Source organism: Neolamprologus brichardi, chromosome 20 (genome assembly GCF_056152115.1).
Source record: "Neolamprologus brichardi isolate AB-2024 chromosome 20, ASM5615211v1, whole genome shotgun sequence".
NCBI lineage: Eukaryota > Metazoa > Chordata > Actinopteri > Cichliformes > Cichlidae > Neolamprologus > Neolamprologus brichardi.
The window spans coordinates 21351165-21376607 of record NC_142123.1 but is presented as its reverse complement, the minus strand read 5'-3'; the positions used below and the strand labels follow the sequence as shown (position 1 = coordinate 21376607).

Sequence of the window (25443 nt, the reverse complement as noted above, 5' to 3'; positions counted from 1 at the left end):
TTAAAGGTTGGCTAATTTGCTGGTTAGCTTTGTGTTGTGACATAGCTGTCACAAACTCTTAACAGCAACTACCCCCACTGGATTTTAGGCTGTCTGATTTTTGTGCGGGCATTGAATTAAGAGGATTATTTAACATGGCATTCACTAGTCTTAATGTTACTGTGGTAAGAGGCAAGAAAAACACTTTGAGAATTAAGTGATTTGTGATTGTTTGTAGGATTACAGATTAGCTTTGCTGTGTACTTTTTGTTGCAAACAGCTTCATGGGGTACGTGCATAAAGCTAGCATCAGTCAAAGAGTTTAGGAGTTTGGCCTCTTGTGTTTTTGAAGGGTTTAGGGGTAAGTGTATGCTGTAGGAGTCAGTGAGAAGTAGTTCAGAGGAATAGCGGTGCAGAAGAAAGTTAATGTAACTATTGTTAAAAACGCTTCTCTTGCCCTGCTTCCTCTGTCTCTCGTGCTCCCTCCCTCAGTTCTCTTCTTCTTGCCCTTTTTTCTCCAGAGGCTATTGGAAGGTAATAAAAGCACACACCCACTGTCTTTCACCCACTGTCTTTCATTAGCAGCAATGCAGGTCCCTGCCTGCTAAAGGGACAGCTGCCAGGGCCTGATATGTGGAAAAAGAAAATAAGTCAAAATAGAGGGGTAATCTATCTCTCATCAACGAACAGCTTCCCATTTAAATAAACTAAGGTCTTATGTTTTGTTCTTTTGTTGTTCTTTCTTTTGGTAAAATCACAAAAAAACAAGAGGATCAGCTGTGAGGAAAATTTTCAAATTACACGTCTAGTTTTGTGAGAGGTCTTGAATGTTTTGTTAAACAGTGTGACCAGCCTTTTATGTAATCACCGAATTATTTCCTGTGCTATATATCCCCATTCCATCCCAAAGAGTTCCCACTGTACTCTTACTCTTTCTCAACAGAGCAGTTCTTATTGAGGAGGCCACACAGGCCATCCCATGCATAACTGTGTTATGCAGAAAATGTGTTCATTTATTTAATGTTTTAATTGCAGCATGATTCTCACTTAGAAACCAGAGCACAACTGCTAAGATTTTGCAACAGCCAGCTAACTTTAGTTTTGTTTTTGGTAAACATCTCTTGCAGAACTCAATGAAGGTCATGTTCAAGTGCTTGTGGAAGAACTGTGAAAAGGTCCTCAGCACCTCCTCAGGGATCCAGCGACACATCCGCACCATCCACCTGGGGTTAGTTGGTAGTCATTACAAAGTAAACCCACACAGTGTTGAGTTACTGCCTTCGGGGCTCAGCAGACCGTATTTGTGTAAAATATGACCAGATTACAGCTGCATATTCATGTTGTCCTGTCAGATGTTTAAAAAAATGATTAGAAAATTGTAGGCTCTCAAACATAGTTTTTTATATTGTGTGTATCATGCACTTAGCACCATGCTTTTCTTAGCTAAATACCTAAACATACACATGCCACCGTCATGTGTTTTATAATCTCAAGAGATCACACGGATATTCTTTTTTGTGAAGCTGTCATTGTTTAAAGCTGTGTTTTCTGTTTGTGTTAGTAATCTCTTTTCTGCAGCTCCAGATAATACTCCCATACCTTGTGATTTTAAAATAGTGTGGTAAGACAAGAAAAGTGACACACATTGCCACAGTTTGGATGGTGTCCAGCTGGGCTATTGAATTACTGTTCCTCTGCACAGGTGCTCACAGGCACATTTGCTATCAAAAACCATTCAGCCATGGAACGTATGCAAAGGTTTACAAGTAAAACATTTTCATTTTCTGGTCAGAATTTCTAACTGCTCAAAAATAAGATTTTTTTAAGGGGAGTTAGACCTGCTGTGCAGATATAAATCCTGAAAATACAGGTATTTAAGCCAAGAAGCAAGTACAGCAAAGATAAATGATCTGTCTCAAAAGACTAAATTGATTACACCAAAAAAGGCAGTGCTTGAAGGAAGATTCTACATTCTTACGCAAAGGGCACATAAAAGGTTAGGTGAATATTACAAAAGAAAAAATGTTGTATAAATTGTATTCACATCACAAGTTTATGGAGGTGAATAATTATGACTGCAGCTGTGCACTGCCCAGTTAAGACCAATTTTTCTCAGCTTAACCCATAATTTATTACAGTGCATGGAGATGTTGTTTCTTTTGCAAGACATCACATTATATTATATATGGTCAACTGGCATTGATGAGTCATGCTGTGGCTGTTTTTGCTGTGCAGCAGGTACGCCTTGGGTAATCAGAAATCACTAACAGAAGGCTTGAAAGCGATTTCATACCTTTATGCAATTCTAAGTTAAGAGAAAGAGACTGTTACTCGAAGGATTATTTTCTCTTGTGGGCGTTGTACTTAGTTTTTGTTTTTGTTAGTTTAATTCCCAGCCTGTATGTTTAAGGACCTTTGCAGCACACTGGGTTATACTGCCCCCTTCTGTTGGAGAGAGTACACACTTTTTTTGTTATAATCAACAACTTGTCTATCCGTGTTTCTAGGTGTCTATCTTGATTCCGTCGTAATGTATTGAGAGCCTGTTTGTGGTTTCTTATCATTATCACTTGTATGTTTACAGTTTATCTTAAAAACCAATTTAAATGTTTATTTTAAATCGGGAATATATAACCTTCCCCTGTAGGCGAAGCAGTGACTCTGACTACAGTGATGGAGAAGAGGACTTCTACTACTCAGAGATTGAGGTCAACATGGACAGCCTCACGGAGGGCTTGTCCAACCTCACACCCACTTCCCCAACCACAGCCGGTCCGCCGCCCATCTTCCCTCCACCGCTCACCGATGTCCCTCACTCCAAGCACATCAACATGAATGGTTCGCAGTGCCACGCCCCTTCACTGCTCAGTCAGTCAGCTCCCTCCACACTCTGCCACATCCGCACTGACCATGCCTACCAGGTAATTCACATTCAGCGCGAGATAAGACACACAGAATAGCTGAAGCTGCATTTAAAAAAATAAAATAAAATAAAAAAAAAAAACAAGACAAAACATTAAACATTTGGCATGTTACTAATCCAGGATTCAGTATTCTAATATGTGGAATGTGCAGAGGCAGTTTTTCAAATCAGAGAAAACAAAGAAACAAATAAATAAATAAATGAATAAATAAAGAGGCCAGGGTGAGTTACTTAGCTCCTACGCCAGTGTGGGAGTATGTAACAAGGAGAGAAGCAAAACTTTCTGGCAAATATTGACAGAAGTTCACATGACGAATGAAGTCCGAATCCAGTTTTTGCTCATTTTGATATCAGAAAAGTTTTAGTTATTAGATTTTCAGATCATGGTGTAGTCCTGTTTTAGGTGTCTGTGCCTTCTTAAACCTCTTCTCACTGGTCTTCCTTGCCTGTCTATGTGCCGTTTCTATTGACCTGTCCTTGAAGGTAAAATTACATGGTGTCAGCTGGAAGTTTGGTTAAAGTTTAAATACTTTAGGAATTCACAGAATTCAGTCCTTTTCATTGGCTTCAGGTAGGATCACACTTTTAGTTGCCATGACAACTGAATACACATATTAAAGAAACTGCGATGTTTCTTTTATGCAAAGAAACTGAATAGGACTACTTCATTTTCTCTGTATTGTACTGTATGTGCACTCTTTTATTTATCCTAACTTCATATTCTTCCTGCTATTCCTTATACTGCCGTTTGTGCAATATTTTGCAAGTGCCTGCCAGTTTTGGTTAACTAAAGTTTTCACTCAAATCTTTTTATTTGTGTGAATTAAAAAATTATAGCAGTTTTGTTGTACATTTGTGATCAGTATTTAGTTTAAGGCACCTTTCAGATTAAAAGCTGAAGATATGCCTTCCTTTCTAATTTATACAACCTATTCCCTCTGTGATCTCTCATTTTCTGTTTCTCTTTGCTCATTTCCCGTCTCTTCTCGTTTCTGTTGTGTCTTCTCCTGGCTATGTGGGGTGGCTGTCCATGTTCCAGGCCACCGCTCCAGTGAGTATCCCAGTGGGTCCTGAGCTGGCTGGGATAGGCAGTGGTAATGGGATCGGGCCTGGAACTGGGACTGGCAATGGCATCAGTGTGTCGTGGCAGTCCCCTCCTGTCATTTTTAAAGGCATCCCGGTGAGTGAGGCTTTATCTCACAACCCTTTTAACTTCATCATAACTTCTCCACTGCTCTTTTCATGGAAGCTTTTTTCACTTTTTTGTTTTTCTGTCCTTGCTTCTTTACGCTATGTTCTTTTTATACAGAGAAGTGTCAGTCTTTGTTTCTGTACCTAAAGCAGTTGAGGACTCTGTTGGTTTCAAATGATCATTATCTAATACAATTTGTTTGCTCAGTGCAATGGCTACAACATGATACCAACAGAGTTTGCCACCACTTTGAATGAAGGCTTGATTGCACAACCAGCAAAAGAAAAGCAGAGTTCTTTTGTCTTCCACTGTAGATAGTGGTAGCTTTCCCACTGGTAGGAAAAATTGGAGCTGGAAGAAGGAGCAGAGTAATTATGGAAAGGCAGTTTCCCCTGTTTGTCACGGTTGTGTTGCAGAGAACTTTTAAGTCATGCTCGTGCCAGTGTCTGAACCAAACAAATGCAAAATTTAAATGTCATTTATATATTTGTGATAAACCTGTGTGTGTGTGTTTTATAGGTGTTGCACAGTACACTGCTCCACAAAGTGATCTTGTTGCTCTTAGTAAGCAAAAACAATGAGAAACATAGACATAACAAAATTACTTTTTAGATTGGTATATTGTTGTTGTATTTTGAATTTCTTTGGGTATGTCAAATGAACATTAATTCTGCATTAAAATGCAAAGAAATATATGTAATTTGCCAAAGGGTGCTCAGACCACTGAACAGTATGTTCACCTGCCACTTTATTAGGTACGCCTTGCTAGCACTGCGTTGCTCTCTTTTGTCTGTAGAAGTGCCAAATTTTTTTATGGCATAGATTCAATGAGGTGATGGAAACATCCCTCTGACATTTTAGTGCATATTGACATGATGGCATCCTACGGGTGCTGCAGATTTGTTGGCTGCACATCCATGATGTGAATCTCTACCATGTCCCACTACCTCTATTGGATTGAGATCTGATGACTGTGGAGGCCCTTTGAATACAAAGAACTGTTTAAGAAACCACTTTGAGATGATTTGACCTTTGTGACATGCTGCATCATCTTACTGGAAGCAGTCATGATAGAATTGGTTCACCAGAATCCTGAAGAGATTGACGTGATCAGAAACAATACTCAGCAATACTCATGTCATGCTGTTTTAGTTATGATTAGTTTGATACTATGGAACCCAAGTATAGCAACACACCATTACACCATCAGTAGCAGCCTGAACTGTTGATTTAATATTAATATTAATAATTTAGATTTGTATAGCACCTTTCAAGAAACCCAAGGACACTTTACAAAAGAGTATAAATAATCAAAAAGTCTAGAGGTTGAAGGCTTTGTTGAAGTGATGAATTTTAAAAAGTTTCTCAGGAGTCCAGTGATAGAAGGCGGCATGCTTTCATGCTGTTTAAGCCGAAATCACACTCTACGATCTGCAGGCAGCAGAAATTCAATCATCAGACCAGCTGACATTGTTCAAATCTTGTGTTATCCAATTGTTCTTTTTTGTCCTATTATTAACTAACAGGAGTGACACGGTGTGGTCTTGTGCTACACTAAGGTAGTGTAGTTCATTAAGACAAGGGCAGAAAAATCCAGGTTGTGTCTTTCTGTTTTTCAGCTGTCATCATTATGTGGTTGTAACTGCATAAACATCATGTGTCTGTTCAATCAGTATTTGATATCTGATCATTTCTCTTGATGAAGCTGGTCTGCTCTCTGTCAGTATGATATTGAGCAACTGACTTATGACTCTTTTACAGGGGGCAACAACTCATGTTCGTACAGTTAGCATTGGAGAAAAGCGGCAGCCAGCACCTAGCTCACACGCCACTGTTAACAAGAACCACCCACTGATTATGCCATCGCCTAAATCAACACAAGGAGCCAGGTATGCATCCACAATTTACTTTGAGTGCTGATTAAGTCTGCTTGAGTCAAAGTACTAAAAGTACTTTTGCTTCATAGGAAGAATGTTTGGGATTTTAAACTGTTGGTCAGCTGGTGCTTTTCTGTGTGAAGTGTGCGTGTGTGTTCTAAAGGTGTTATAAATTGGTTATAGGTGTGGATGGGAGTGTGAATGACTGTCTCTTTCTCTCTGTGTTTGCAGATTCAGCATTTGGTATCAAATGTGAAATCTTTTCTTTCTTTTGCATTTTTTTTCTTACTTTTGCTTACAAATATATACAGTAAAAAGCATCTACGTAGCATCTGGGTTATAAAAATTAAACCTGCATTCTATCTAAAGGCCACCAGATGGCAAAAGCTGTGGTTGCTAAAAGACTTATGGTTCTATAGAAATCTATGGAAAAATTATTCTCTGTTTTGACCTTTGTAAGTACTTTCCTGGTGGGTTTATGGGCTCACTCACCTGTTTTAGGTTATACTGAATTAAAAAAATAAGATTTTGAAAATCTTGGCCATACTGTAAAAAATGGAGCATTATCTGTGGTATGAAACTGCGTAGTCATTGGCTAACAACTTGTAAAACACAAGTCAATAGCTGACAAAGCACATGGTTTCACAGTTAGACGTGCCCCTCCTTGTCAGATGGCAAGAAACGCTCATTTCAAGGGTGTAAAACTGGACTTCAGAAACCAGTTGGTGACGTCATGGTACCTACGTCCACCTTTTTTAATTGTCTATGCTTTCAACACACTTCCCATTAGTTCCCTTAGAGGAGTCTGCAGGAAGTCCATGCAAACTCCTCAGGCTGGGAACTAAAATGAAAAATTGTGGCTATTGTAGCTACAAAGCTATTATCATTTCAGTGGGTCACAGTAGGTTAAATGAATAAAACTGCTGCTTGCACTAATATACTTTCTGAAACGTGAATGTGTGAATGTGATTACATTCGTACCAGTGTGATGTTATTGGGCTGAGTATTTAATTCTGCTGATAAGTAGTTTGACTGTTTTAAATTCTTATAATGGCGTTTGGATAATATGTGTAATTATAATAGTGCACCGCCAAAAGCCTGTGTTACTCTTCAAGGTGCTGAACCATGTCAGATATTACATGTGTATAGGTATAATAATGTCAGCCTCTTCAAAAATGGTGTTCTTGTACTGAATCACTGAATTATTTAAAAGAGAGATACTGTGCCCACTCACCTTTAAGCACATTGTACGTATATGTATGCCGTTTGCCCATGTGTGTGTCTGGATGTCTATGTGCATGTCCTTATGCTGTCACATCTGCTGTTACCAAGGAAACCCCGTGGGGAGGCGAAGAAGTGCCGAAAGGTGTACGGCATGGAGAAGAGAGACATGTGGTGCACAGCCTGTCGTTGGAAAAAGGCCTGTCAGAGATTCACCGACTAATAAAGTCCCCTTCCTCGGTCTGCGATATGAGCTCTTCCCCTCTAGGAGCGACAGCGAGGTGGACACTTCCACTGAGGAAATAAGGGGAGTCTCTTCACAATGGAGTTCTCAGCACTGCTTCCTCCAGCCCAGCAGGGGTTTTTGCCTTCACTCTTTTCCGTTTCCAAACACAAAGACAAAACAAAATTGATGCTTCAAAACAAACATTTAAAAAAAAACTTCTCGAGAGAGAGAGAAAAAAAAATACATCTTTATGCAGGTTTGGATACTTTGTTCTAAGACTGAAACATTTTCACTCTGTTGAGTTAAAGAAAAAAAGAAACATTTAAATTCGATTATAAGCCTTTTGATTTGAGTTTTTGTTTTCAAATTGCTTCAACTCAAGGCATTGTTTAAAGACTACAAATAAGCTTTTGGGTATGCTCTGTTGTTTATCAGAAGAGCATCATGCAAGCTACTGTTTTTGAGTCGGATCATGGGTTAACACCTGATGTGCTTTGTAAGATTTCTGTAGCATATCTGTTTCTCAGTGTCACTGTTTAAGGGACTCCAAACCTACCAGGTGCAAAAATCCTGTTCACTTACAGCCAGCAGATTTGGCGTAAGCTCTACCATCTCTGTCTTCAGCAGTCTGGCTGACTGCATGTCAAAATGCGTTTTGTCCAGTATCAAACAACTAGTTTGTTACACAGATTCAGAGTAGCCAAACAGCTATATTTGTTTTGCAAAGCTGCACAAAAACCCTTCACACTAAGTGGTACAAAAATATTTCCTGTGATGCACCAAAATGTTTTCAAGATATGTATTTCCCTCTGTTCTTCTCTCTACTTTTAGAAATATGCACCTTCTTTTAAAGTATCACGGTAACAAAAAAAGTGGACATCTGTTTCTTATACTGTGTAGTTTATTTTCAGCAATGAGTTGCTGACGCAACAAGTAGATTCACTGTGCAATTGGCAGAGTTGCAGGATTGATGGTCATCTGTCTTGCTAGTTTTTTCTTCTAACAGCTGATGCTCTTAAAGAGATTGTTTACCATGACGATACGTGAATAAGAACTGCCCTTTGAAACTTTAATTTACAGTCTGACTTATTATCTGACTTGTTTGCCACCTAATGATCACAATCAGGCGTTCTAATTCATTTTCTTACAGTTTTAAGTGGACAGGTTACTCACTCTGCCATATTTGGAATAGTTGGCATTAACCAGCATTGCACACCAGAGTTAATTTCATAGGTCTGAAATTATCTTTTGCTCTGGTGTAACATTTGGAAATAAATAAGCAGGATTAAGTCAAGTCAGTGCGGGGCAGGGTTTTTGTAGATTGACTGATTTATGTAAACAATTAATGTAGCAATATTTTACCAAAATGAAGTCTTACTTTTCAGATTAGGCCTATAAGAGTAAAGGAGAGGCCAACGTTTCCATGCTTTAGATAAAATATAAGTGGTAGATTTTTAGAAGGTTAAATTCTTTATTGTTCTTTTTTTCTGCTCAACATAGCCCCTATAAGGACGTTTTACATCACTACTGGAAATTTAAAGTAAATGGTTACGTCTTAAAATCCCATTTATCTGAAATAAGCAACAGAGAGCAAAATAAAAACAAGATATTTTTTAGGTTGTCCCTGTTTAAAGGTTAACTAGCTTTAAATTGTGAGCTTCATGGGCAAAAAGCACTTGTAATTGACAAATAAATGACACGAGTAGTCTATGTAGTGATCTGTTTTTGATATTTTTTATTTTTTTTTAAAAATCAGGAACAATTGTTAAGAGTACATTATTATTTACGCATATTCCCCTTCCCCGTTCATAGTGTACATCTCTCATCAGGTTTCTCAGAGCTGGCTTTTAGATGACTGAGATTAAAGATAATCTTCTAAAGATACTTCCCATTAACCACTGAGCCAAATAAAAGTACCGACATTCTTAGTGACAAAATAAAGGTTTCTGGCAAAACTTCACCTACTTTCACAGAAAAGAAGGTAAAGTCTGAAAGTGAGCTCTTATGGTTGACCCATGTGTCAGGATGTGACTGTTGAAAGTGTTGCTGGATCTTCTGTGCAGTTTGTAATATCTCCTATTCTTTGGACTGCTAATTCTGATACAACCCAACTCCATTAAGAAGAAAAAACTTTTAACGGGTAACTTTTTTTCTCTCAGAGACATAAAACAGATGTATATTTTTCTTTTTTCTTTTTCTTTTTTGAGATTCAACTCTGTGTTTATTGATAGCAGATTTTATATGCAGCTCTGCAGCATGCCCTCGACTCTCTAAGCGACACTGCCTTTACCTGATCTCAGTAGAAATGTATGACAAACAGAGTGCCTGTCCTCCGTATGAGAATGCAATCTTTGAACAGTCTCCTTGACTGAGGTACAGGATGACTTCAGACATCTGTCGCCATAGAAACACCTGTGCTGTCCTTTGTCATCGCAGAGTCGCATGTGCTGTCTGTTGTTGGCTGATGCCACATTAGAGCGAGAGAAACAATTACTTTATCTCCTGAGTTCACTCACTTACAAAGGAATGAACTGATTTTTATGGTAGTTACATTTTAATGGAGACAGACAGAATATCAACCAAAAAAACCCACATTACATAAAAGTTCGCATGTAAAACATGACTTAGTACTCAATGGACAAACCCTTGCTGACAAGCACAGCAGTAAGACGTTACTTGTAGTTGGTCACCAGGTTTGCACACATCTCAGGAGAGATTTTGGCTCACTCCTCTTTACAGAAACTCTAAATCCACTCAGTTTTCTTGGCCTCTGTTTGGCACTTTAAAGCTCAATTTCAGCTTCAGTTCCCTCCACAGATTTTCTCTAGGACTGAGGTCTGGAGACTAGCTAGGCCACTCCATTCATTTGTTGCCTTGCCGGTATATTTTGGGTCATTGTCATGCTGCAAGACTCATCCACGAGCCATCTTCAGTGTTCTGGCTTCCAAGATTTTACAGTACACATCCTTGTCCATTGGCCCCTTTAATGCGGTGAAGTTGCCTTGTGCTCTTAGCAGAAAGACAGCCCCAAAGCATAATGTTCTCTGATTGTGGGGGGGTTTTCTTTGAGTGATTCTCAGCATTTCTGTTCCTCCAAACATGACAGGTTGCGTTGATGCCTCACTGCAGCACTTTCTCCAAAACCTGCTCTGAATCACTTAGATGTTCACTGGCAAACTTAAGATGGGTCTGTACATGTGCCTACGTGAGCAGGGGGACCTTGTAGGTGCTGCAGCATTTCAGTCTATTACAGCGTACTAGTTTGTTACCAATGGTAATTTTGGTGACTGTGATCCCAACTGTCTTCAGATCATTAACAAACTCTTCACGTGTAGTTTTGGGCTAATCCACCACCTTTTTCATGATCATCCTCACGCTGTGAGGCAGGATCCTGCAAGGAGCTCCAGACTGAGGGCGATTGAGTCATTTTATAGTTCTTCCATTTCCCAAGAATCACACCAGCAGTTTCTCACCAACCTTCCTACTGATGGTCTTGTAGCTCATTCCAGCCTAGCGCAGGTCTAGTGCAGCCAATCAGTGGAGATAAAGGACTATCTCTAACTGATTGGCTGTAATCTGTATGCCACATGGGCACATAGCCTATCTGTTGGAGCCCGAACTCTGGCTGGGTTGTAGGAGATGCTTATTTCACTCACTGATTGTAAATAAATTTATGATGTTTATGTAATGTTGGTTTTTTTGGGGGGGGATTTTTTTTTTTTGTTTTTTTTTTTTTTTTGGGTTGGTTGGTATTCTCCCTTAAAAATTAGCCACTGTTTATTTCTTTGTAAGTGAGCAAACTTGTAAATACAGCAAGGGATGAAATAATAATTTCCCCCACTGTGTATGGTAGCACTTCCCCCTTCAAGCATTAAACACACACGAGCACTTATTGTTGTTATTGAACTTTAATTTCCCCACCTTTTAAAAGGAAAGCATTATTCCAGTGGCATCTCACATAAGCTAGGTCAGCAGGCCTCTAACGTCAGAAATTTAACCATTTCACCAAGTGCCAATGAAGAGAACACAAAAAGGAAAAGATATACTGAACTAATCAAGTTGCACTAGGTTGCACTGTGCAAAGACATGTTTTTATAACTGAAAATTTTATATACGAAACTTTTTAAGTGAAAGGGGTATTTTGTTTTGGGCGGGGTCGTGGGTGGGAGGCGTATCGTCACTGCCTGATGGAATAAATGGGGTGTCAGGGGCAGGGGTCGCGAACCTCTGCGGTTCCCCATTATTAGCACGTGATAATGAGAGTCAGTGTCTTGCACTCTGTGTCAGAGTTGTTGTACTAAACACGGCAGTGCTGCCAGCTTTAGGAGCGTGGTACTGGAAGTACAGTGAGGTACTCGGTAGTCACTTTGCCTTTCCTTGGAAGAGTGCCAAGGGATGAACGCAGCACCAGCCTTGTCTCAGTGATGGGAAAACACCAGTTTTAGCCAGTAGCTACACATTATCAGATTGATAACAAATGCTTTACAGTGTTTTATTGCCTGGAGTTTCTTTTCACAATACAATTTTTATCCACAAAGCTCAGCCTTGTGCTTCCTTTACTTAAAAACAAGTTCCTGCTTCTTTACATTTTGCTGAAAAAAGTAACATGTACATATGTTATTAGTGCTGGATACCACTTTTTTTATTTTGTATCCTTGGTTGAGCTTTGGGTTAGTGTCAAATGCACCCCATTTTAGCTCTTCCTCTCTCTCTCTCTCTCTCTCTCTCTCTCTCTCTCTCTCTCTCTCTCTCTCTCTCTCTCTCTCTCTCTCTCTCTCTCTCTCTCTCTCTCTCTCTCTCTCTCTCTCTCTCTCTCTCTCTCTCTCTCTCTCTCTCTCTCTCTCTCTCTCTCTCTCTCTCTCTCCTCCCCATCCGCAGTGCACTTTCAGATTCCACCAACGGCGGTTACAGGCCAGCGCTTTAGCTGGCAGAGAATGGGACTTTTAGCACATGTTAAGCTAGTATGACCCTCTGCCTGCCACAGAGGCAGGTTTTTTGTTTTTTCTTAAGTTGCACTAAACTGGCGTGTGAGGGTAAGTTCCTAGACTTGTTTTATTAGGAGTTTTGTTCTTTGAGTGAATCTTGGGTAAAAACATGGGTACAAAATTGCTCTTGTGTTAGATAAGAAAACATTTGTGGTGACAAGATCAGCCATTACCCCTTTTCAGCTACATAATGAGAGATGGAGATGGAAGTTGACTGTTTGTGGGTGTGCTCATTTGCAGTAGATGGAAAGCAGTGACGATATAGATGGTTTTTTGCATTTTCAGGGCTTTCTTGTACATATGCAACATAAAGAGAACCGTGAGGTTGTTTTTTTTTTCTTCCATATATCGCTTTTCTTTTGTTTGTTGTAACTGTCATATGAAAAGGAATTTTTTTTTACAGTACCGAATGTTTTTCTTTCATTTTTAAAGTTGTTTGAGAAGTTATAGTGAACAGATTCAATGTATATTGTAGCTTAGAGGCAAAGGGGAGAAAAACAAAACATGTTGAATGTAAAACCTATAAAAAAAAGTATAAAGTCTTTTTTTTGTTGTTGTTGTAATAGTTGCTGGCTAGTTTTTACTGCCTGTAGTGAACCTTTAACATGTCCTGATTTTTGGTATCCAAATCTTTAACACCCACAGACAGCTGTTGCCGCAGTGCTAAATCATATAAAATGGCACGACCTTGCAGTATTGCTTTACTATCCTATTTTGTGCAATGAAACGCTTTACAATGGAACAAGAACTAACTTGCTTTTTGGTGACGTTCACACCGTTGCTGTTCTTTTACCCTGGCTTTTTTTTTTTTTTCTGAATATGTGTGGTTATCATTGTCAGAGGTGTTGTTTGTGGATTTGATGTTAAGTTTTTTGTTAGGCAGGATAACCTTCGTCATGGGGCACCATGGAAATTTTTGATCCTGCCTTGCACATTCCAATAGACGGCATGCTTTTAGTGTCTTCCAACTGCTCACTTAAAAACAAACAAAAAACAAAAAAACATATCCTTTCCACTTCCTTTTTACTACAGCGACTTCCCTGATCACCGTTTCCACTTCCTGTTCTTGTCCTGTCCAGCTTTATTGTGGTCACACCCAAGCCTTTACCCAGTATATTAAGCTAAACTAAACCCTTGAAATGTGCATCAGAAAGCCTTTGTTTTGCTGTTGTTTTGTTCTTTTTTTGTTTTTTTCAATTACGTCAAAATTGATGTGGTGCTTTTGTGAATGTCGTCTGTAAACCAGCAGCAGCAAAGCCAATAGATCTCCTTCCAAATCAAATGTAATGCATTGCAATGGCAGCTCTACACAGTTCTCTGCTTCTTCTACTATTTTGCTGTGTTGTTTGTCTGGGAGTTTACCCCGTCTGTCACTTCTCTCATCCGATGACCTATTTTTTCCCCGTACCATCTCGTGTTTTTACTGAGCCTTACGCTGGCTGGCATAAAAACCAACCTTTTGCTTTTTATTTCTCGATTGATTGATTGATTGATTGATTGTCTGGTTGAGTTTGAGGTTATTTTGCATGTCTAGTATCGCTCATTTCCCCCCCTTTTTTTCTTTTTCGTTAGGAGATACAACACTGAAGGGTTTTATGTGTTAGATTTCCCCTCCAAGTATCCAATAACCCAAGGCTGATGTAGTCTGTTTTTCACCAGATGTAAAAATGCTCATTGCAGCCCGTAACACACACAAACACACAGTGCTAAGAGCATTTTGTGGGAAACTTGACGTCAGTCTTGGGTCTTCACTGGAGGGCAAGATTTCTCCTGTGTGTGGGCTTGGCCTCTGGTCCTCATCAGCAGTCCCACGCACATGGAGGAAGCACTTTCTGAGGAGTGGTGCACTCAAGGAGTATTTGTGTGAATGTCAAGCTTATGACGAGAGCTTGGAAAGATGGATGAAACATGTATGATGTCGATAATGTGATCTCTGTGATGTAATGTGACAGAAAGGAAAATAAAACCTAAATGGAAGCAGCCTTGTCATCGGGTTCATTTGTTTATATGAAGATGACTGTGACTATCGAAGTGTAAGTTTATGATGAGCAGTCTTTCAAAGGCAACAGTGGATTCATTCCTTCTGCTTTTGCTACCTCGGCTGTCTTTTGACTTGTGTATTCCTCCCCCTTGTGGACAACAGGTGGTGTGACAGCACCATTGCTATTAGCTGTGTTCATGAAAACAAAAGGCACAGCACACACTGGTCACTTCTTTACAGCAGCAATTTCAAAATTTATTGAGACTGATTGGTTTTTGCAAATAATAGTCAAGCTAATTCTTCCACTAAACATGAATTAGAAAGAGGCTTGGACGGCTGGCGGGCCTGTCCCAACATCAAAACAGGAGGCTCATGGTTGACTGTAAAAATGTTTTGTGATCAGTACTATCAACCAAAAAAATATCAGCACAAGAGCACTTAAAATCTGCCCAAAACAAAACAGGTGTAAAAACAGGACAGGTTTTTTTTTGATTATTTAGCACATTTTGTTACAAACACAGGATTATGATAATATAAAGTCAGCATCATATTGAACAATATTCCCAATGAAAATAAACAAACCTCAAGCTTCAAGTGCGACCTTTTACAAATCAGAGACCCTCTGAAACTTGAGGGAGAAAATAAATAATATATAATAGTAATATAAATTTATATATATGAAGGTATACACACATCACTCTTAGTAGAAGAACAAAATCTAAAGTAAAAAGCGCCAATTTTGAAATATAGTATAATATAGATATACCCATATCTATGGCTTCATGATTTGCACGTGTGAATCAAGCTATACAGGCTAAATGAGGATTGCAATTTGTACATGTCTAAGAATACCCATATTCATCTGCAATAGAGCAAAAAAGTTCCAGTTTTGCATCGTGTGGAATGAGACAGTTGTGTGCAGATGCCGAAGATGCCGCTTTGGTATGACAAAATGAACATAGGCATGCAGTTAAGACCACAGAATCAGGGCACAAAAGGTCATCAACACACGGTGGGAAGGAGAATCTGGTCGCCCATCATGATTTGTCTCTTTGAAGTTTTCAAAATCCTCGAATGTTTCGGCCCTCTAATCTGATCGGTCACATCTCGATAATCTCTATCCATTGAGTTACAAATATTCAGTCGTCTCTTGGAAACAAACACTCTTGCAAGCACACAGGTGAAATGTCATTGAGGCACATATTGAGGGGTTGATGGCAGACGTTTTCCTGAAGTACAACCCAGAATGAGGAAGAAGACGTACAGTACAGATCGTGAGAAGAGCGCGGGGGCCGGGGGAGTCACACATACATCCAGATGCCTCTCAGGGGCCAAAACAGCACCACAGGACAGAGATTTGCCACCGATTATGGGCTCCTTCCACACCCACCCTTGACATTCATAAACATATTCTACCCCATTGTCTTTCTTCTTTTTTTTTCCACCCCAGAAAAGTACAACTGTTTGATAAATGGGTCAAACAAAAGCACAATAAATAATGCAAATAAAATAAAGATATCTGTCAGACATAAAGAAAGCATCACAAATCTCACTGTACTGAGAGTCTCTCAGCAGGGGCTGATGGGAAGTGCAGTCCATGGCACCTACAGAAGAGGCCAAATGTGTGCGACCAGCACTGGCAACAAAATGTTTCCCAGAGTTACTACTGCAGCACTCTTTCCCTTTATGTAAATGAACTGGGGTCAAGCCAGGAAAGCACTGACATATAGGAATACAGCATGTGGACTCAACGCTCTACTGTCCGATAGACGTGTTTCGTCTGCACACTGCATTTCTACTTGATTGCGTGTCATCAAAGGCGTGAGACACAGCAGTAGCCAGAAAAAAAGAAAAGAAAAAAGAATCAGCCTGGTTTTAAGATGCGGTCTTCAAAAGCTAGCTGGTCCTTTCACACAGCCCTTCATATTCACAATAACACCATAACGTGCACTTTTTTGTTTTTTGTTTTTCCAAACTGTGACGAATAATGACAGGTTCAAAAAAATAAAAACAACCCAACAACAAAACTGTTTACCACAACAATAAATCCAGAAGCACCTGCACACACAGACCGTGAAACAAAAGCACTTTATGTATACAAATTACTAGATTGTTTTTGGTTCGATATTAATCAATTAGTGTACATTAGTGATGCAAAAGCATGTGCTGAATACATGTTTCAATCAATATCTAACAGAGATGTTTGACAGTGAATGTGTTTTCCCCCCTGGTAAAAAAAAGAAAGAAAAAGAAATTAAAATAAAAATAAAAGCAAATACGACAGAGAAAGCATAAACTGGCACAATAAAAGATTGATAAAAGCCCCATGGCTTGCTGTCCACAACAAGGCAAAGTATAAAAGCTTTTTTTTTTCTTATACAAGATATAAAATATCAAAAAAAAAGAACACACCATAAAGCTTAGCATCCAGCACTTAATAATAATTAATAATAGTAACATCAACAACAAGTAATCATAGTTCTGATATTCATAATAATAAGACATGTCATCTGACTCACTTGAATTGTCAACTTTGCCGAAAACAAACCAAAAAACAAAACAAAACATGGAAATAATCTTAAGAACTGAATATAGAATATCTTTTGGACACTGGACACTCATCCTTGCATACAAGCAGCCATCCTGTTCCACTCAACACGTACAGAGAGGGCGAGAGCAAGGGAAGGACTTCTGAAAATTAGGAATCCACAAATAAACAAACAGGTTTCTCAATAAATAGCTGTCAAATAAAACAAAGTCAAATTACACTCTCTGCAAATAGCAAACTCTGAATTCCAAGCACAATTCTGCAATTCTTCTTTTTTTTTTAACCTTGCAAAGCCAGAGAAAGCATATCAGCAAAAGAATCGTGGAAAGAGTCTGCATATTCTGATTCCAGCAAGTGGAATTACATGACTCACTTAAAACGCACGCACGCGCACACAGCAAACGAACAAACCAAAAAAAATTTACACAAAGGCAGCTCCTCCTTAAGTGTGAGAGACTTTGCTCTCAGGTCCTATCGTCACAACCTCCAGTGTGAGAGAATCTGGACCAGAGAAAGCGAGAGAGAAGGAAAGAGTTATTAGTGTAGAGCATCCACTGTGTGCTTGAATTGATTTTAAAAACAGGAAGCAGAAACTGATGTCCACTCTGTGGGTGAAGACGGCTGAAACGCTAAAAAGCATCTTTCGGTCTCTCTGTCTCTCTCTGTCTCGCACAGCCTACAGTCCCCTTTTAAATTTCCACCCCCCCCAAAAAAACAACCCCAAAACCAAAACAAAACTTTATGTACATTTCTCAAAACTCCAGTATTTCTTGGAATGGATCAATAGAAACCAGGCGGTAAACTTAAGTGAAGAAAAGATTAAGGACCCCACTGAAAGGCATAGGCTATATAAACAGCAATCTGCACAAAGATTCAGTGATTTCTATTTCGTGATAACAGTCAAGAGGACATAAAGTATATCCTTAAAGGTAGGTGCGGTCACCGAGTTGTTTAGGTAAGTAAAGATCAGATCAAAAATGTAAACCACGGGTTCAGGGTATTGATAGGAGTCAGTTGTCATTAAAGTGCAAGTCTGTGGCAGTAGGACTCAACAATGTGCCATTGGGCTGCCCGGTCCTCTGACACACGTAGCTTTGCAATAGATTTAGACCCCCCCTTCACTCATAGGGAGACACTTTTCCCAGAAGCATTATAGTCATAGTTATAAGACCAAGACAGCCTTCCTCCTGGCTATTTCCCTACACTGTCAGTGAGCCTTGATTTCCATGATGATTGTGATGGCAAACATACATAGCAGTCTGGCGTTGGCCATGTCCTTGGCAGCGCCGCCATTGATTCCTGTTTTGACAGAGTAGAAAACTACTGGACTCTGGCCTGAACCCTCGAGAAAAATAACACAAAAACACTGCATCAGAAGTAAAGGAGGTAAGCAGAAAAAGCCTTGCACTGAGCCATCTCTTCCTCTACTATGGCAGTCAAGGTTGAGAAGAGCGTGCGTGTGTGTGTGTGCGTGTGTGTGTGGTAAAAGTGTGTGCATGTCGGTATGTGTGCATTTAAGTGTTACTCGTAATGGTATTAGATCATTGTCGCGCATCACCCTACAGCATTTCCACTCAAAGGAAGGCCTGCCCCAAGTGGGACGAATGGGTAAAGAGAGCAGAGGATTCTGCCTGAGAGATCACAAAAGATCTTCAGAGATCGGTCGATGGGTCACTAACAGGAGCCGGACAGACTCTATGAGATCCAGGCAAAGTCCTTCTCGCTCCCATTCTGCTGTTCCCCCTCCTGTGCCGAGGAGTCACTCTCCTCTTTCTCATTGTCCAGCGTTCCGTGCGTCTCAGCGGTCATCCCTGAGTCCTTCCACTTCCCTCTGTCTTCCTCCCCTTCTCCCAGCATCTCTCCGTCCCCTTCGACCATCATCTCCTCCTCCCCTTCTCCATCTCCATCACACTCTGCTTGGTCATCGTGGAAACGGTCGCCAGGATACAGCTCCTCCTCCGGAGAGATATCGCCACCCACCTCGCCATTGTGGTCCAGGAGTGCGGCCATGCCTCTGCCAGAGCAATCAGCGCAGACGCCGTGGCGGCGGGAGCCATGCTTGATTCCAACACTGGCTGCTGACATGAAGACTCGGCTGCAGACTTTACACACGTACTTCTTGTCTTTGCTGTGGACCTGTGGGAAACACAACATTTTTGCAAAATTTTTAAATTCCAAGTGGAAGAGCAAAAGCCTGCACCAAAGTTAAAAGGTCCAACTTCACAGCTGAAACTGAATGTGAATCCATTCAAATTACAAATGGTAAATGGACTGATTCTTATATAGCGCTTTTCTACTCTCCCGGAGTACTCAAAGCGCTCTATACAACATGCCACATTCACCCAGTCACACCCATTCTCACAAGCACTTTATCTATACTTAGTGCTTTTTCTAGCTACATTCACACACATTCATACTCCAATGGACGCATCGGAGAGCAACTTGGGGTTAGTATCTTGCCCAAGGATACTTGGCATGCAGACTGGAGGAGCCTGGGATCGAACCTCCAACCTTCCGATCAGTAGGTGACCTGCTCTACCTCCTGAGCTACAGCCACCCTGCAGCAATATGCTAGTGACTGAATAAATAAAGAGGAAGAGGAATACAATTTATTTGCTGGCAACAGGTGACTGCCAGGGGGGTCATTGACCAGTCTGTAGACCTGTGTGCTTGGGGCTTTGGCAATTTTCATTTACCATCAACCTCCAGCAACCACTAATAACCAGTCAGGAAATACAAATGTTTTCACTCACGATCGGTGATTATGAGATGGTTTTGGACCACTCTTTAGGTCTCTGTGACTGGGGCCTTATTTACTTAAATTGTGAGCTAGGTTGTGACCATGATTGTAACATTTCCGGCAGACAAGCTAACATCATATGATGGATGGTCGAATGTCTGTAAAACCTCAAGAGAAATCTAGGGCCTCCTAATTTGACCTCTGTAAACACTTTCCCACAGAGTTTATACACTCACTGTGTCACTCATTTTGGGTAACACAGAATAAAAAATTCTGCTTATTTTGTAAATCTTGGTCATACTGTGTTTCGAAATTGAGTATTTTCTGTGATCTGAAGACACACAATAAATTGCTAAGAACAAGAGAGTGGTTTTAAAGTCTGTGGTAAACCTCACATCCCATCCAGCATTTTGCAACAAGATGGCGATGGTAGAAACGTTAATCCCAAGGCTTCAAAAGGGGCACTTCAGAACCCAGTGGTAGCTATGTCCATCTTTTATACTGTCTAAGATTGCTTTGAACTAAGTAGCTGGTGTCTGTGAATGCACTATAGCATCTAAATAAACTTGCCTTTTGTCCAAACCACTTATGCCCCCCCCCCCCCCCCCCCCGACCCCAAAAAAAAAACAAGAAAAAAAAAACAAGATGGTAATAGCATTGATGTTAAATCAAAGCTTCTACACAGGAATTAACAAACGAGTCGGTAATGTATATATAATGTTTTGTCTGTCTCTTATATATAACATCTATAAATCTTCACTTTGAGTAAGGTGTAATTTGCTACCTCCTACACGTAAATGAAGGTCTGCACTCACCAGTGTGTGCCTCTTCATGTGCTCCCTTCTGGTGAACTTCTTGCCACAGATTTCACAGGGGTAGGGCCTCTCACCAGTATGGGAGCGCATGTGCCTCTTTAGGATGCACTGGTGCATAGCAGAGAAACTGCAGTAGGGGCACTTGAACTTTTTGCGGATCACCGTGAAGTCATTCACTGAAAGGAGAGAGAAGGGGAGGGAGGATAGAGAGAAAGAAGGGGGAGAGAAAAAAAGAATTGAAGGTTGAGTGAAGCTTGTTTAAATAAACCAACGTGTCACTTTTTAGTTACTGCATTTAATTAGCGGCATGGTCTAGAAATGTACCATCAATTCCCATGGTCACCCCAATCCCCGTCAAAGCTACGGTTGCCCTGGCAACAGCTCTTCCTCTATACTAAAGTAATAAAGGCAAAGAGATACTATAAACACATAACACAACAGCCAGTCTGCCTTAGTTGCACTAGAAGGTCTCTACTATGGACAGCGAAAAACACAGACAGAAAGACAAACACAGACAATGACAAGAAAATAAAATCACCCACACAAAGAAGGAATATTGAGTCACACAAGGGGAGGCAAAATACAACAAATATTAATACCATGTCTTAGTGTTGTGTCGGGGTCTGGTGAATCTTTTATTTAAAGTCTAGATTTAAGTGATAGCTTAGGTAAAAGACACTGACTGTTTCTCTGTGTTTGTCTGTTTCTAGCCACTGACACAAAGCATATGACTCGGGGAGACTGGAATTGGATTTACGAATACAAAATCACAACAAACACTAATCACGTATAGTTGGGAATCAAACATACGGTAGGGGTTACAAGCTTTTACAATATATTTACCTCCATCTGCAAATCGACTTCTGCTCTGATTAAATATTCAAGAAGCACATCACAAAAAAGCATGCAAATACACATGAACTGCACAACAGATTTCTTTTTTTTGGTTAAAGTGCAAAAGTAATGAGATAAATATTGCAGTGTGTGTATGTATGCACATGTGTACATAACACGAATAGCTTCATTGAAGAATAAAAACGGCAGCAACGTTTAAAAAGTTCCATCATAGTTTAATTACAGCATAAAATCTACAAGTAGAATCTTGTTTGAAAAGTACAGCTTTTGTACAACACAGGGATGTCAATGAGAAAATCTAGAATATAGAACAAAATATCTTTCAGTATTTTCACATTTTGCAACAGCACTCAAAAACGGCCTTTCAGTATTTTTCATTTCTACTCTACTCTACTCTACTCTGACTATTTCCTGACTTCTGCGAGCCTGCTGCTCTGTCCCAGCTGCTGGCTAGGACAGGGCGTGCTACCTGAAAATGTGGGATTCTGTGGTAGAAAGGATTTGGCATTTAGGAATTCCCTATGTATATACACAGGATATGCACACAACAGGAAGCGGACAGATTCCCAATTGACACCAGTTCTGCTATTCTAAGCGCACAGAGGTTGCAGCTCAATGTGCTCAAGTGATAATTAGAAGTAAACACAGGTGAATAGCTTCTCTTTGGGCATAGTAATCACAGTATGCGTATACACAACAAACCTATTTACTGTAATTGGGTTTTATCAAGACAGTATCTTGTTGCATGTTAAAGGCCTGCTGTAAACGAAAGAGAGAAAATTTTGGCAGAAATTGGTGTGAATTTACATTAGCAATGGGTTTCAAGCCAGTGTTCAAGCTGATTCCAATAATCCTGCTTCTGCCCATCGACATCCTCCACCACCTCTCTTATTATTCTCCTGCATTTGCCTACTTGTCTCTCTTGATCTCTCATTTTCTACCCCGTGCTCACAACCACACCATTATCTGTCTGCAGCCATGACATCACTAAGATCATCCAGCATCTGCCCTTCATTGCTCACTTCCTCTTCAGATGAGGGGTCAGAGGTTAAGAGGGGCCGGAGCCGTGAAGGACCAATTACTGTCCAGCTCCAACCACACTCAGCCGTTGCAAGAATTACAGATCTGGGACAGAAGAGATGGACAGAGAAAGAGAAAATGACACCACCCAACCCACCCTTCCTAGCTGCTACTGATCTATTGTTTTAGCTGGCTTTGTCTCGTTCAGCACATCCCCTCATCTGTACCGATATGACAGTCTTTGACTGAAAGCAGTCATGTCGCACTGAGTTCAAGATACTGTGCTCAATAGCGGTGGATTCTGTTGGCCTATAGTTAACAGAATCTAATGTTTTTGTTCTGTGTTTCAGTTCTTTTATGACAGTTCCTTCTATCAGCTGAGGCGTACTGCCCCTGGCATCAGTCATATTCTCGCCTGGGTTTCTATTCTGTCCTTATGATGCAATGCTGCAGAATTCCTGCAGGTGGTGTGGTTGTGTGGGCTGTGACTCAGAGTAATGCCTGGCAGATATCTTTGAATGTCTTTGTGCCCCTAATGCAGGGGTGGACAGAAAGATAAAGATCTCTCTGCCTAAAAAGGAGAGAAGAGTTTAGTCAGACTGGTGGCTGGCGACAGAGAGTGAGACAAGTGGTTAAGGTCGGGGAGGTGGAAACCCCCATCCCCCCCCAAATCTCTCAACCCGGCACTGCAGTGGAAAGTAATTCACCTGTTCATGGGTACACTCAGTGCTCACTAAAACTATTCGCACAATCTAAAAAGACCACATATATTTTCAGTCAAAGGTTTGTTTTAAACATATCTCTCTTTTTTTTTTTTGCATAGCAGTTGTGCAGTTTTGACACATTAGTCGTCAGTTTGAGTCACCATAAAAAAAAAATAGTGACATAAAACTTAGCAAGCAATAGAAAAAGTCCCTAGATATTTATATCCATAATCAACAGACATATGATTTTAAAAGGAACTCTTACTTTGTTACTGCGATGACACCACAGAGTATTTTTGGCATGAACGTAAAACACATTTGAGGATACACGACTAACTGATGGGTAGGAAATTGTGTAGCGTGCTGCCTGTAATTCCGCTCTCAGTTTTCCACATTGATACTGTGATTATGATTGTCGACCTTCATCTGTTGCGTTACTCGCCACAGTGGGTCTATAGTCCCACCCTGAGACATTTCCATTCCAATGTTGCCTCCCAGTATAGCTCCTGGCACTGACCCCACCTGGCAGCACACCTTTACATGTGTGGCCAGGTTTTTCTGGGTGCTAAAAGCCTTGGCACAGGCAGGGCAGGTGTGCCCTCTCTCTTTGGAGTGAACGGATGACAGGTGCCTGTGTAGGTCTGTGCGGTCTCTAAAGTGTTTCAGACAGTACGCACACTGCATCAACTTCTTCTTGAAGTGGATGGTCTTCTCGTGTCGGTCCGCATTAGATTTGAGAGTGAAGCTGGCGGGGCACTGCGAGCACAGGTACCGCGCCGGTGCAGGCTCAGCTACCGCAGGCCGGTATAAAGACGGAAAGTGAAAAGGATGATTTTGCGGATGTTGATGGGGCTGGGTCGGTTGGTGGTGCGGACCTTGGATGCTCGGCCAGTCAAGGGACAAGGCCATCAGAGATAGGGTGTGGCGGTACTCGTGCTCCCTGAGATGCTCCAGGCTGCGGAACAGCCGTTTGCACAGGGAGCAGGCGAACCCCTGTGAGGGCCAGGCACCGTGCTCTGGCACAACCCTCTCCCCTAATCCAGCCTCTTCACCCAGCCCAAGCAGCCCTTTAGTCCCTCTGCCAACCACGGGCACTGACGCAGGCACAGTCAAGCCACCCGCACAACTCTCCTCGCCCATCTGATCCCTCTCGACAGGAGACTGGTCACCTTCCAAGGCTGAAATAGTGAGAAGGATGGTGAGAGTGAAAGTCAGAGAAATAATGAGGTACAATAAGCACAAGCTTATGTTATCACGACTATTAAATTGTGACAACTTTTATAGCATACTCCATACCTGTGTTGTATTCTTTCGTGTCTTCTTTGTCTTTCGTGCCCTCCTGTAAGCGCAAAACATACCGTTATGTCACACAGGCATATTCATACAGCCTGTATGGAATGTTGTCTGGACATGCAAGAGGAAGGAAGATGGTACAAGCTGTGAAGGCAAGCTTATTTAAAAAATAATTGTAAGAAATGGAGAAACAAAGACATGGAAGCAGAAAATTAAAAAGTAAAGCAAAACAAGGTCATGATTATTCAACGACTTTGAAACTGGAAAGCAAACAGAGGAAAAAATAGTAAATCATTTCTGGATGCTACAGCTGTCTCATGGGCACAGAATGAACAGTTATGCTGAGCTACAGTGCTAATAAATGAATTACGGGAGAGATACTCATAAACTCAAAACTCTCTTGGGTGTAAGCAAGGTGCACCTAAACACCCGTCCCCACACTTTCTTTCCTTCGGCAACTAAACTAAACTCCACTGTTCTTCAATCTACTCCATGCTCCTGCCATTCCTTCACCCCCGCCCATTTGCTCAGCCCCTACACTCCTCCTCCTCCTCCTCCTTCTTCCTCTCTAAGAACAGAACACCATGCACTGGGCAAACAGATGGCTTGTCCGTAGAGATAGGGAGGCTTGTTGGGAGGCAGGTCCACTGAAATCAAATGCTGCTCCTAAATGCTCACCCGCACACACAGCGCACACACATAGACTGGCACAAAACTCACTGCTACACATGCTCATATTGCCATGCTCTCTCTTGCACACACACACACACACACACACACACACACACACACACACACACACACACACACACCCACTCTCTCACTCACACACTGAGAAGAACAAACAATCTCCTGGGCTGCGAGAGCAAACCTCTCATTGTCTACTTGTATTGATTCTACTCACTCTCATCACACTACCTTGCCTGTTATCTGCCATCTCTAAGCACACGCTGCCATTGTGACTAGACGTGTCATCACTAATGTAACTACTACGGACTACATTACCACTAATGTTGAGCAAAGACATTTCTGGCTTGAAGGTGAATTCAAGTCTAACTATATTAAAAGATTATTTGAGAAGGGA

At 40.9% G+C, this 25443-nt stretch overlaps 2 protein-coding genes across 5 annotated transcripts in view; one reads left to right on the top strand and one right to left on the bottom strand.

Moving 5' to 3' along the window:
* Nucleotides 1-9258, top strand: part of slc2a4rg (SLC2A4 regulator) — a 34307-nt gene extending 25049 nt beyond the window's left edge. Inside the window, exons 5-9 of one of the 2 annotated variants that reach the window (XM_006796341.2) lie at nucleotides 1107-1207; nucleotides 2627-2900; nucleotides 3942-4082; nucleotides 5856-5983; nucleotides 7304-9258. In XM_006796341.2, the coding sequence (XP_006796404.2) occupies nucleotides 1107-1207; nucleotides 2627-2900; nucleotides 3942-4082; nucleotides 5856-5983; nucleotides 7304-7415 (756 nt within the window). In that variant the 3' untranslated portion in view covers nucleotides 7416-9258. The remainder of the gene's footprint in view (nucleotides 1-1106; nucleotides 1208-2626; nucleotides 2901-3941; nucleotides 4083-5855; nucleotides 5984-7303) is intronic. The other variant, XM_006796342.3, reaches the window with a different exon arrangement.
* Nucleotides 9259-14610: 5352 nt separating this feature from the next.
* Nucleotides 14611-25443, bottom strand: part of zbtb46 (zinc finger and BTB domain containing 46) — a 60696-nt gene continuing 49863 nt past the window's right edge. For 2 of the 3 annotated variants that reach the window (XM_006796338.3, XM_006796339.3), the window contains exons 6-7: nucleotides 24363-24405; nucleotides 20686-24244 (exon numbers count right to left, since the gene is read on the bottom strand). In XM_006796338.3, coding sequence (XP_006796401.2) covers nucleotides 23448-24244; nucleotides 24363-24405 — 840 coding nt within the window. In that variant the 3' untranslated portion in view covers nucleotides 20686-23447. Of the gene's footprint in view, nucleotides 19069-20487; nucleotides 20664-20685; nucleotides 24245-24362; nucleotides 24406-25443 lie in introns of those variants that run through there. The other variant, XM_087833520.1, reaches the window with a different exon arrangement.